This window comes from Bufo bufo, chromosome 7, assembly GCF_905171765.1.
Source record: "Bufo bufo chromosome 7, aBufBuf1.1, whole genome shotgun sequence".
Taxonomy (NCBI): Eukaryota; Metazoa; Chordata; class Amphibia; order Anura; family Bufonidae; genus Bufo; species Bufo bufo.
The window spans coordinates 7,903,170-7,916,166 of NC_053395.1; the positions used below are offsets into that span (position 1 = coordinate 7,903,170).

At 44.8% G+C, this 12,997-nt stretch overlaps 1 protein-coding gene across 5 annotated transcripts in view; it reads left to right on the forward strand.

Moving 5' to 3' along the window:
- Window positions 1-12,997, forward strand: part of LOC121007698 (RING finger protein 112-like) — a 289,373-nt gene that overhangs the window by 20,258 nt on the left and 256,118 nt on the right. For 4 of the 5 annotated variants that reach the window (XM_040439813.1, XM_040439815.1, XM_040439812.1 and 1 more), the window contains 11 exons: window positions 1,857-2,137; window positions 2,594-2,788; window positions 5,771-5,908; window positions 6,381-6,485; window positions 6,945-6,995; window positions 7,220-7,276; window positions 7,769-7,855; window positions 8,839-8,962; window positions 9,288-9,418; window positions 10,908-10,961; window positions 11,374-11,448. In XM_040439813.1, the coding sequence (XP_040295747.1) occupies window positions 1,862-2,137; window positions 2,594-2,788; window positions 5,771-5,908; window positions 6,381-6,485; window positions 6,945-6,995; window positions 7,220-7,276; window positions 7,769-7,855; window positions 8,839-8,962; window positions 9,288-9,418; window positions 10,908-10,961; window positions 11,374-11,448 (1,293 nt within the window). In that variant the 5' untranslated portion in view covers window positions 1,857-1,861. Of the gene's footprint in view, window positions 1-1,508; window positions 1,686-1,854; window positions 2,138-2,593; window positions 2,789-5,770; window positions 5,909-6,380; window positions 6,486-6,944; window positions 6,996-7,219; window positions 7,277-7,768; window positions 7,856-8,838; window positions 8,963-9,287; window positions 9,419-10,907; window positions 10,962-11,373; window positions 11,449-12,997 lie in introns of those variants that run through there. The other variant, XM_040439811.1, reaches the window with a different exon arrangement.

Below are 12,997 nucleotides of genomic sequence, written 5' to 3' on the forward strand. Positions count from 1 at the left end.
ACATAATGGGAAGTAAGGTAAAGGAGATCACAGCAGTACAGTGCTGGAAGAAGGGAGATGACTCTAATTCTGAGTGAAATGCATCTAGTTGTGCAGTGAAACAGGGAATAATATGGCTGAGGAAGATTTTTAGGGAAGTCCAAAAAACACTTGTTCCTTCAGGCCTTCTTCACATGACCATTTTTTATTCCCGTTTACGGGCCGTTTTTTGCATTACGTATACGGTCCGTATACAAAACCATTCATTTCAATGGTTCCGCAAAAAAAACAAAAATGTACTCCGTATGCTTTCCGTTTCCGTATTTCCGTTTTTCCGTTCCGTTGAAAGATAGAACATGTCCTATTATTGTCCTCAAATCATGTTCCGTGGCTCCATTCAAGTCAATGGATCCGCAAAAAAAAGGAACACATAAGGAACTGCATCCGTATGTCTTCCGTATCCGTTCCGTTTTTGCGGAACCATCCATTGAAAATGTTATGCCCAGCCTAATATTTTCTATGTAATTACTGTATATGCCATATGGAAAACGAACAGAAAAACGGAACCAAAATAGAAACTCAAAGGAAACAAAAAATGGAAAAACGGATCCAGAAAAAATGGCCCGCAAAACAAAGCCATACGGTCGTGTGAAAGAGGCATCACAGTCCTGATTGTGCAAAGAAGCAGAGAAATGAATTTTTTTTCTGAAACCTCAGGTACGCTTTCAGCCTAAGTCCGGTAAGATCTGAAGGTTTAGTTGCCATGTCCTATACCACATCCCCCCACAATATTTTCTGATCCAGTGGTTTAGATTCATGATGTCACATGTGCAGCTCTATGATGTCATCACATTCTGTAGCAGCTAGGGATGAGCGAATCGACTTTGGATGAAACATCTGAAGTCGATTCACATAAAACATCGTTTCAATACTGTACGGAGCGAGCGCTCCGTACAGTATTAGAATGTATTGGCTCCGATGAGCCGAAGTTATTACTTCGCGAAGTCTCACGAGACTTTGCATAATAACTTCAGAAATTGATATATATTGTAAAAAAACATTTCCCGAACTCGGGTTTGGTTCCAAGGTACCACTTGGAACCGAACCCGAGTTCGGGAAATGTTTTCTTTACAGTACAAATTAATTTATGAAGTTATTGCGCGAAGTCTCCCGAGACTTCGAGAAGTAATAACTTCGGCTCATCGGAGCCAATACATTCTAATACTGTACGGAGCTCCTGTGAATCGACTTCAGATGTTTCATCCGAAGTCGATTCACTCATCCCTAGTGAGAATATAATAGGTGATGGGTGCGACTCTTCCTGTTTTGTGTTGATTATTCAGGGATCCTCTGTCAGAGATGTTGCCTTTTCTTATCAGTTTCTGTTCCTGTTTTTGCTTCTTCTCTTCTGCAGGCTCCACCATTTTCAGGGTGACTGCGCTGGTCACATGGGGAACCGCAGCTCTAAACCCTAAGTTTCCCTACTTTATTGTGTAGACAGTACCAGCGTGTTATTTCCGGCACAGGTCATGTGATCCGGTTATTAGCCGATCATATTGTCGGCCTTTGTCCGTGTTTACACTGTACTTTCTCCTTTGTCATCTGATCTATGCTGTGTATGTCTGACATTCATACGGATGTAGCAGAGCTGGATTTGCCCTATAACTGCGTTGCTCAAACATTACCCTCTGAGCACAGATAATGCTGTAAGCGTTTCCGAAATTCCAAAGTAAACCACAGATAGCTTATCACGATGAAACTTTGAGATATAGCAGAGCTGTGTGTGTCCTGTGATGCACCTCTATGAGTGTCAGACCACATATATTCCTTCCTTGTAACGTTTCTTTTATTCTCTCCTGGATATTTCTGTGTCAGGGCTGCCATGCCAAATGAAGGCTCTGCTCATTTCTTCAAACTAGAAGAGGATATCACCTGCTCCATCTGCCTCCAGGAGCTCAGTGACCCGGTTTCTATCACCTGCAGGCACAACTTTTGTAAAACCTGCATCTCTTCCTACTGGGCCACCCCACAACCCCAGCGTCATCGAAGTCCAGAGTGCAGAAAAGTCTGTCCTAGAGACCAGCTGATTCCGGCCTACCGCCTCCAGCACCTGGTGTCCAAGGTTCAGCTGGTTGTCAAAGAAGAGCAGTCCAAAATGGTGGGTGAAAGCGAGTTGTCAGAGCAGAGTGTGATGGTGCGCGGTCTATAACAAACACTGAGTTATGACTAATATTTAGTTGTATCTGGTGCAAAGTCCACACCTCACGGTGCAGCACAGATCTGTAACAGTTTGTCAGGACACCATGTCCAAACTGTATAATGTGGGTTATTAGAGAATAGAAGGGACCGCCATGGGCACCTCAACCACACCAGTGAAATTAGTCTAAGATCAATGAACTAGATTCAACTTCCTCTTTCCAAAGTGGAAAGTAATTCACTCCACTGATGTCTTAGGTGGGTTCACAATGGAGAAGCCTGTGGGTCTTCTCAGCTGCCAGGCCACTGGGCACTGCCTGAATTGCAACCCACTTAGTAGACATGGAATACAAGCATCGGCTTTATCTCAAGATCTATGTAGAAATATAATCTTCATTTTGCATAAATTTGTCCCCAGACTCCCGCACGTCCCATCCAGTTGGTCTACACTGACGCAACATGCAAGATGTGGTTGGATGAATCCGCTGTGGACAGATGCTTTTTGGACAGTGAGATCTCTGATTACCCCCTGTGCCTCATCTGTGTGATCGGAGAGAAGAGAGGAGGAAAATCCAGCTTGCTGAATTATATTCTGAGAGCTCTTCACAGATTGGTAAGGAGCCATAACCTGCAGTATACAAGGCCACATCCTACAATACATGACCAGCGATAAAACTGTCCTCTTCACCACCTTCCTGTCCAGGGTCAGGTACCAGGCTTGTGTTTTCTCCAACCCAGGGCTAAAAAGAATTGTTTGTATACAGGAGGAGGGACCATTGTGTGTTTACAGTAACAATAATAGTAAAGGCAGCTCTCACCTATTCCTCTGCTAGACGAGCAAGGATACCGCACCTGGTTGCGGTTAAACGGCTAATGGAAAAAAATCCAGCTCCACGTCATAGCAGGAAAAACTTTATTCATGCGGTTTAAAATCTTCAAATACAGGACAGTTTCTCCTGACACCTGCAAATAAAAATTGTCATTAAACATGAAAAAATTGTGTGCAAGAAGGAACTCCAACACAATCCCCATGTAGTCCTGCAATTCAACCGAATAGTCACTGTATAGACGCAGAAACCATTGAAGGGATGTTTTGGCCAGATGATGTGGGATGCTGGTGTACAATGTTTAATGACAATTTTTATTTGCAGGTATCAGGCGTGTCGATGGGGGCTAAGTTCTTGGCATGGTGGGAGGGACACTTTCTCCTCATCGACACTCACCCTTTTTATGATCGGATACAGTGGTATGGTCGTTACATCGACGACCTGCTCATGGTTTGGTCTGGTGATGTGGCGGCCATACCACTGTTTGCCGATTATTTGAATTCATGTTTGGAGGCTATATCATTCAGTCTCCAACATGAAACCTGCAGAGTCAATATTTTAGACTTGTGCCTCAGTGGGAATTCCGAGACCTCCAGAGTGGACACCTCCACCTTCAGAAAGGAATCAGCCGGCAATACCATTTTACATGCTACTTCATGTCATCTCCCACACACCGTATTCAATATTCCCAAGGGAGAACTAATCTGGGCGCGCTGTAATTGTTCTGATCTAAATGTGTTTCTTCATGAGGCCAATAATGTAACTAATAGACTGCTGTCCAGGTCTTATCCAAAAAAGTATATATGTACTGCCAAAAATTCTGTAATGGCTATGGACAGGCAGTCTCTACTTTTTCCTCAGAAAAAATTGCCTGACCATTATGCCTGTCTATTTATTCCCCGGAATCGAGCGACGGATTTTGTCACTCAATACAGCCAGGAATATTCAGAAATCTCTCTAAATATTATTAAGAAATATTCACCGCTACTGGCTTGTGATAAACAATGGACGGATGTAATGGCCAATGGCATTAGATGTACGGCTCGCAGGACATCTTCCTTGGGCAATATTATTAGTCCCAGTCTCTTTCAAGGTAAAAACAACAAAAAGAACGCACCTCAGACATGGCTTGTGAACAAGGGCAGCTACAAATGTGGCCATCATAGGTGCATTTGTTGTGAACATACCAGGGTCAGCAAAAGTTTCAGATCTACTGCAAATAATAAATTTGCGGTATATCTGATCACTTGCGACCTTTGTAATCTGCAATACGTGGGATGTACCAGCAATGAAATAAAGACCAGAGTTGGTAGACATATATCTGATGTTCCCCATTATAAAAGCCGCAACATCTCAGCGGCGAGTCCACACTTTGCAATAGTACATGGGGGCGACACGTCTCACTTAGTAGTACAGGGGATTGAGAGAGTTGGTTTTCCGGTGAGAGGGGGGGACCACAGAAGAAAATTACTGAACAGAGAGGCATTTTGGATTTTTCAATTGGACTCACGTCAACCAAGGGGTTTAAATAAAAGACACAATCTCATTTTACAGTACTGAGGGGATTTTTTGTTTTTTGTTTTTGCGTTGGTTTTTTGTTCTTTTTTGTTTTGTTTTGTTGTGTGCTAATATGCACCATATTCCTTGTTTTTTGCCTTTTGTTTTGTTTTTGACTATATATATATATATATATATATATATATATTATATATTTGTTTTATATATTCATTTTTGTATTGCTGTTTAGTAGGGCTATGTGCCTATATGTTTATTTTTTCTAGGTTTCACAGTTTTTTGTGTATGTCTTTGTATTTATTTGTACCATTTTATCACACTGAGTCTGGCTTTTTAAGTGTTAACAGTGATTGTGCCGGGTGTGTATTCTCTGGGCCATGTGACCTACTGATTGCATGGCCAGGTGATTAGGGAACACATAAGGCACAATATTTTGCAAGCTTCACATGTCATGAAGAAGGACCAAAATTGCTATATGGTCTGAAATGCGTTGACGAAACTGTCCTATATTTGAAGATTTTAAACCGCATGAATAAAGTTTTTCCTGCTCTGACGTGGAGCTGGATTTTTCTTCCATTAATTGTGTGTTTACACTGCCATCCAGAAGTTCTGTTTTTGAGAGGGATCAATCTTTTGTATAGGACATGCCCATCCTCACCGAACCAGGACCACTTCAGAAAATTTTGAAGGATGGTTGTTGACAACCACTGGTTGTCCATTTATGAGGACATGTGCTTCCAAGCCACCCGGTTAGACACAAGGAATCCTGATCTGGGATGAAGCTGAGCTCAGGTCTGCTCTTCCATCATGAGTGAATGGGAAAATGACACAACCGTCCTTGGTCCTCATCTACTGCTAATAGAGTCTGACCCCTCCATACGTATGCACAATCATCTCAGCTTATCATGTGTCCTGAAAAAGGTGGAGAGGAAAAATCCAGTGCCAGACACCTACATTCCCTTCCAGGCACCTTAGTCTCCTCCAGACTCCTCTCGCAGCTGCTTATGTCTTAAGAACATATGATTGGGTATGTTGAAATAAAAAAAGCCTGATTCTTTTTCTACCCAACCTCTTCCATCTGAGGAGAGTCAATACACTGCCATACACATTAGGTCAGTTGGTCCTGCTACAGTCAACAGGTTCATCCAGCATTTATCTACGGTCTATGACCTCCATAACTCCACAGATCTCCTCCCCTCGTGTTCTCAGCACATTCACCCATGATCTCATTAAATTCATCTTTCTGTGTGCAGGAGAAGGGGCAGCCGGTCAGCTTGGGGGAAGAAGATGAGGCCCTCAAAGGGTTTGACTGGAGATCTGGGACAGACAGTGTCACCAAGGGGATATGGGTGTGGAGTAGCCCATTCATCCTGAAGAGGAACGGAGAGAAGGTAAGGAGCCATGTGTTTCTCTCTCCTCTGGTCTCCACCATGAATGGCAGGTGATGTCTTTATCTGTTAGCTGCACAGGGACAAACATATCGGAGCTTCGGACAGAGCTTCATCCACAATGTGGACAGATCAGTGTAGACTTAATTCAAGATCTTTGCTCTCATTGAATGAAAAGACTCTTGTGTGTATATATAGCTTCAAACCTCTTCAGATTTAGTCCAGCTCACACGACTGACGGCTTGTTACCATGTACCAGCATTAGTAAGAGCTATCAGCCTGGTGTATATGATAGGAGATGTGTGCTGCTCCTGTACTTCATTCACAGGGGATGGTCTACACCAATACATTGTAACAAACCCTCTGTGACTATTCTAATGGTGTATCTGGTCCCCCACTTTTTTTCTTTTCAGACTTATGGGATTTTCATGATCTCAGATATGGTCCTCAGTAATGATAACTTTTCTCTTCATAGATGGCTGTGTTTGTTCTGGACACAGAGGGGTCACTGGACATTGAGAGCGATCGAGAGACCTGTATCAAGCTGTCCACCCTGTCCATGCTGCTCAGCTCCTACCTGGTAGGTGGCTCTCAGTCTATGTGGAGATCTTCTCTTTCACCTCATTCTTGGAAATCTGTAGTGTGTGGACTTCCATAGGGCCTGCCCATTCTGCCACATAGAATGGTACAGCGGATGTTCCACCTCAGAACTGCAGTATAAATGAGCTTTGGTAATTCCACTGTAGAGACTCCATCTCCTCCATACCGTGTGGCCATACTCTTAGATAGACTTGTTTCTGGGAGAAATTTCTGCAGCTGAAAATTTTGTTCCGTTTACATGACTAGGGGGAGTTACATGAGTGCACCACACGTACCGATGCCTCTCTCTCCTGTATCTCCAGTATGGTGGGGGTGATGTCATTTCACTCGCTCCCCCAGGGAGTTGACAGGCTGGAATCCCATCTTGTAGTGGGGGGTGATGGGGTTTACACCTGTTACGGGCTCTTTGTGAACGTCTCCCAATGTAATCTTTGTTCAGATCTTCAACGTAAGCGGAAGCTTGAAAACAACAGAGCTGGATTACCTCGAGGTACGGCGCAAATCTCTTTAAATATCCATGTTGTTGGTGTCAGTCCCTGAGTGTCATCTACAGGTTCGTGAAGCTTCATCAGATCCATGATCAGGAGTTTATGTCCAGAGAACAGTTGTTTGTTGTGTTGTCACAATGTGTCAGTCACTGGAATAAAGGCACCTCTCTCCATGCGACCTGCTGGATGAGATGGACTGGAGTGACCATGATGTTTGTCTTTTAAGATGTATCTCCACGTTTCGGAGCTGACTAAGGAATCTTTTTCTCTACAATATCTACAGGTGACTACTGCTCTGTGTCATTCTGTCCACGCATCATCTTCTGACCTCTTCTCAATGTCTTGTGGGATATGTGGGGCTCAATTTCCTGAAATATAGGTCTTTCATGGCTGATATTCATGAAACAAACCTTAATTGATCCTCAATGCCTACGGCTTCAATGTCCCCATCTTTAAATCTCTGGAGTTCTTGTCTGAGTCTCTTCTGCATCTGCTCGGGATCCTGCTGAGATTACCGGCCATTGTCAGCTTAGGTAGTAGAAATTCAGGATGACCAAGCAATATATTAGTAGATAGGTGAGGGGTGTATGGAGAGGTGATAGACACGAGCAGGCGGCAATATTTTGGTTTTCTTCCCCTATCTCTGTACGAACTGACAACAATCCTTCCAACAACCCCTACAGTCCTCCCATAACCTCCTGTACCCCACCTTCATTCCACCCCTTGCTCCATCCTCCCATGAGATGTTATCACAATTTGATGTTTTATATTGCAGCACTTGAATATTCTGGTTCGTGACTGGCAGGGCGACGACAACTGCGGACGAGAAGCTGCTAAGTCCTACATAGAGCATGAGACTGAGGTATGATGGGGGCATCCGTAGACATCACATCCAGCCAACCAATCAGAATTCATGACAACTCAGTGATTTTCATGTTTCCTCAGCAGAATCGGGGGCCTAGGCTTTATTCAGACCAGGGGCCACATCTGCATGGTGGAATATGTTCTTGTGTCTTTACACACAACCATAGGGCCTGGAGATTGGATTGTGATTTCCTGGGGGCAGGGATGATGGGAGTGATACATTATGTGCCAATCATTTGCTGAGAAGACAGTCCAAGCCACTTTTGGCAAATCAAGTCAGAGATTTGGAAGTGGAGAGTGAGCAGCGGGGAACGTAGCAGCGGTGGAGTAACAGAAGTAACTGTAGCGAAAATAGTGTAACAGTGGGGACCATAGCGGTGGTGGAGTAACAGCAGTGAATCTAGCAGCGGTGGAGTGACAGGACCGTAGCAGAAGTGAAGGAATAACAGTGAGGACCATAGCAGTGGTGGAGCAACAGTGGTGAATCTAGAAACAATGGAGTAACAGTGAGCACGGTAGCAGTGGTGGGGTAACAGCATTGACTGTAGAGGCGGTGGAATGATAGTGGGGACGGTAGCAGTAGTGGAGGGACAGTGGGGACGGTAGCAGTGGTGGAGTGACAGTGGGGGCCATAGCAGTGGTAAAGTGACAATGGGGACCATAGTGGTGGTGGAGTGACAGTGGGGACCATAGCGGTGGTGGAGTGACAGCAGTGACTAGTAGTGGTGGAATCACAGTGGGATGGTGGCAGTGGCTGGAGATCAGTAACGTGAATAATTGTTATTTTTATCCCATTTCTGCCCCTGAAAAACGCCTTTTAATGGTGAAACTGATCCGACCGTTTGGTCTTGGAGATTACTGGGAGGAGTAAAGGACTGTAATAATGGAAATTTGCACAGGCAGCGGGTAATCACGGGTGATCGTGGGTGATGTATGAACCTGGGGTTACCAGACAGAAAGTTTTATGTTTTTCCTTTGTAGAAATTACGGAAGAGTCTGAAAAACTACTGTGTGCTGGAGACTCTGCGCAGTCCGTCCGTCAGCAGCTTCCTCCTGCCTCACCCGGGGAAAACTTTCCAGAGATCAAGTCAGGGGCGGCTTTCAGGTACGATGGCTGCTTAACGGGATGGTCACTGAACAGAGCAGGAAAGGTGTGAACCACCACTGATGGAACGATTCTACGACCCAGAACAGAGGGAGCTGCTGCAAGGAGGAAATCCTACACAGGAGCTCGAGGAGCCCGAGCTGCGTCTCAGTAACAAGAGGATGACAGGACTCTAATCATTGTTTGATGATGAGGGTGATGATACTAGGAAATTCACCTGTGTACAACTTTGGTAGTCTCCTCATGTCACCATAAATTCCTGCAGGGTATAGTCCACACTATCCGATTTGATGACAATGATGATGATACGTCTCTTAATTCACAGACATGGATGACGACTTCAGGGGTCACCTGACAACGTACGTCTCAGACCTCGTGGAAGGACTCTGGTTACACCGTAAAACTGACGTCCGCAGCGAGAGGATCACATGTGGCCATTTGGGAGGAATGCTGAAGGTTGGACACAAAACATTAATAATCCTATCACATAGGAGGACATCACGGTCATTATAACGGAGTCTACACCTGTAGTAATGTGGTAGAGAAGCCGGAGAGCTGCGGGATGCATACTGGAGGCGCCTGCTCTCTCCTCTCCAGAGACCCTATAGCAATCTATAGGTGCCGGGCTGAGAAGGTTCTGAGAATAAAATCCATACTGAATGTCCCCATCTAAACCAGGTCATCAGAGGTCCAGCATTCAGCAGAGATTCATTGTATAATATATCCTAATTGAGCTCTGATATTTTGGTACAGAACTCCAAATCCCCTACATGGCAAAATGCACATTTCCTGTTGGCTCAAGGGGCACATGAGATTCTGGTGGGGGTTAATCCAACAGTATTTTCGGGGGAATCTATAGGTATCTAGATTACCCGGTACGTCCCAGGTCTAGTGGTCTCTGTGTGGTCTGGCTGCAGGCTACCTACTAGATTCTTCCCAAGTAGCAGAGGAGAACTCGATTTTGTGAACACTGGCTGTAATAAGCAGTCATACATAGGTGTGGAGAGAGACCTCTACGGCTTCATCAGGGGAGTTTAGGTTGTGGACAACCCAAACTCCCCTGATGAAGCAGATGCATCAGTTAAACATGTAGGGAGGTTTTGCTCATGCGCATCATATTTCAGGCAAGGAACCATTCTTTCATCTCTGGCACGGGATAGAGCTTCCTAACTAACAGACCTACAGAATCTACCTCAAGATAGAAGTGAGTGGGCAACTTTAGTGTGCATTCTCCCCCTGTCTCGTTCCCCCACTTAGGGTTGTAAGAAAGAAGCAAGGGAAGACCCTAGGGGTGGAAGAGGTCTCTCTCCGCACCTATGTATGACTGCTCATTAAAGCAAGTGTTCACAAAATAGAATACTCCTTTATTTCGGACTAATTCAATAGGTAATCTGCAGCCAGACCAAACAGGGACGACTGGACCTGGGACGTACTAATCGAGACACCTATAGATTCACCCCAAAATACTGGTGGATGGACCCCCCCCACCAGAATCTCATGTGCACTTCACTCCAATATCAGATGATAGACGAGATCTCTATGCCATAAAATAATAGTGACAGCGGTACCCCAATAGTTTTAATGATCTATCTTCTTAACATTTGACCTTTATAGTCTGAAAAACATCATGAAGGTTAAGGTCGGACATGAATCCTAATATTGAGGTGTGACATTTACCTACAGAGATTGCTGTACAAGCTGCAATTCACAATGTGCGGTAGGTCAATGGCATTTATGTCCTGCTAGAATCTGTTACAATGTATCAGTGCAGGTAAGAGCTATCAGACAGGAGCGATATTTGTGCTGCTGTCACAGAGGATTGTCTGCCTCACACATTGTAACAAACCATCAGCAGTGAGGTTTTCAGCCCCGGGATGTAACAGGAAGGTTGATGTGTTTGTAGAGGGTTTCTTCGCTCTTTTAATTGTGTTTTATTACATTTCAGGATTTTGTCCGCATTTTGCAGAGAGAACACTTCAGCTGTGCATCCCCAGTAGAGGTAAGAGTGTAATGTCACGTATGGCCACTGGAGGCAGCGCGTCCCAGTCCCAGATCAGGATGATGTCACCGCACCCCTGATCTGTATGATCTATGGCCACCTGGATCACAGCTCCAACTGGTCCAGAGTCCAAACTATTAGAATGTAGGAGGTTGTAAAGTGCCTTTGTCATGAGACGTTGGGATTCGGATGTTTCTTAAAATGTCTCTGAAAAAGTCTCCTAAAGAATAAGATGAGGTCCAGCAAGTTATGAGCGTTCTATTAGTTTTCGCCAGCTTTTCTTTGTGCCATTTCTTTTTATCCTCGTTTGTGCAGTTCTGACAATGGCCACTAGATGTCAGCACCTCATCCCATATGCCCTATATTCACAGGGTGACATCACCCACATTAACTCCTCGTTCTCTTCCTCCAGATGTATTATTCACTTGAAAACCACAAAAATATAAAGAACACGGTAAAGAAATTCAAGGATTTTGTGGAAATAGTGGTAAGAATAATATCGGTCAATATATTCCATATCTCCATGCACTGAGCTGGTTATTGGGGAGTACTTAAAGGGGTTGTCTAGAATTAGAAAAACATGACAGATTTTATTTCTAGAAACAGCGCCGTCTAGGGGCTGTGTCTGGTATTGCAGCTCAGTCCACAGACGGGGTTGGCGCTGTTTGGAAGTCGCCATGTTTTTTAATCCGTGGTTCGGCCTGTGCAGCAGCCGCTCCTAAAGTTGACCACGTCCTAAATTATTAATGATGACCACTGGCCTCTTTCTGGTGCATTGGTTGTCACAGCTCCTCCCCTTTTACCATCACTACTGAATACTAATACCATCGTGTAGAAAGTCTGTATTAAAGGGAATGGATAGACCGTTCTCATCATGGTGACTGGACTGATGTCACAGTGCATTCATGATGTCACCCTAATTAAGGAGTGGACTTATGATGTAATCAGATAGGGGTGGAATCATGATGCTATCAGATAGGAGTGGACTCATGATGTCTCCAGATAGGAGTAGACTCCTGATGCCATCAGATAGGAGTGGACTCCTGATGCCATCAGATAGGAGTGGACTCCTGATGCCATCAGATAGGAGTGGACTTCTGATGCCCTCAGATAGGAATGGACTCCTGATGCCCTCAGATCGGAGGGGACTCCTGATGCCATCAGATAGGAGTGGACTCCTGATGCCATCAGATAGGAGTGGACTCCTGATGCCATCAGATAGGAGTGGACTCCTGATGCCATCAGATAGGAGTGGACTCCTGATGCCATCAGATAGGAGTGGACTCCTGATGCCATCAGATAGGAGTGAACTCCTGATGCCATCAGATAGGAGTGAACTCCTGATGCCATCAGATAGGAGTGGACTCCTGATGCCATCAGATAGGAGTGGACTCCTGATGCCATCAGATGGGAGTGGACTCATGATGCCATCAGATGGGAGTGGACTCCTGATGCCATCAGATGGAAGTGGACTCCTGATGCCATCAGATAGGAGTGGACTCCTGATGCCATCAGATAGGAGTGGACTCCTGATGCCATCAGATAGGAGTGGACTCCTGATGACATCAGATGGGAGTGTGTAGTATACGGGAGTTGTAATACCCGTTACTACCAAAGGTCACTTGGTGTGCTGTCGTCCCTCCTTAATTATGGGGAGTTGTTGTATGTCAGTTTTATAAAATGCAATGTAATGCATGTATTTTCCTGTTACTGAGATTTGCATGTACAGGCCTGCTAGGGGTGTTATTACAGTTTCTAGTCCATAGAGGGAGCTAGGGAGCCCTAGTTTATATAAGGCCAGACAGGGAAGTGCAAGACAGACGGAGTCTAGTGTCTGTAATCTACAGATGGAGATTAGATAATGTCTGAGACCAGTCCAGGCCTGAAGCCTGCTGTTCAGGAGAAGATTCCCTCCTGAATTCCTACATGCAGAAGCAGGAATACCTTAGCCTGAGGAACCATTCAGAAGCTAGGAGAGACTGAGGCAAATATCAGAGGAGCCAGAGGTATTGAGGAAACAGAGGAGGTACTTATGA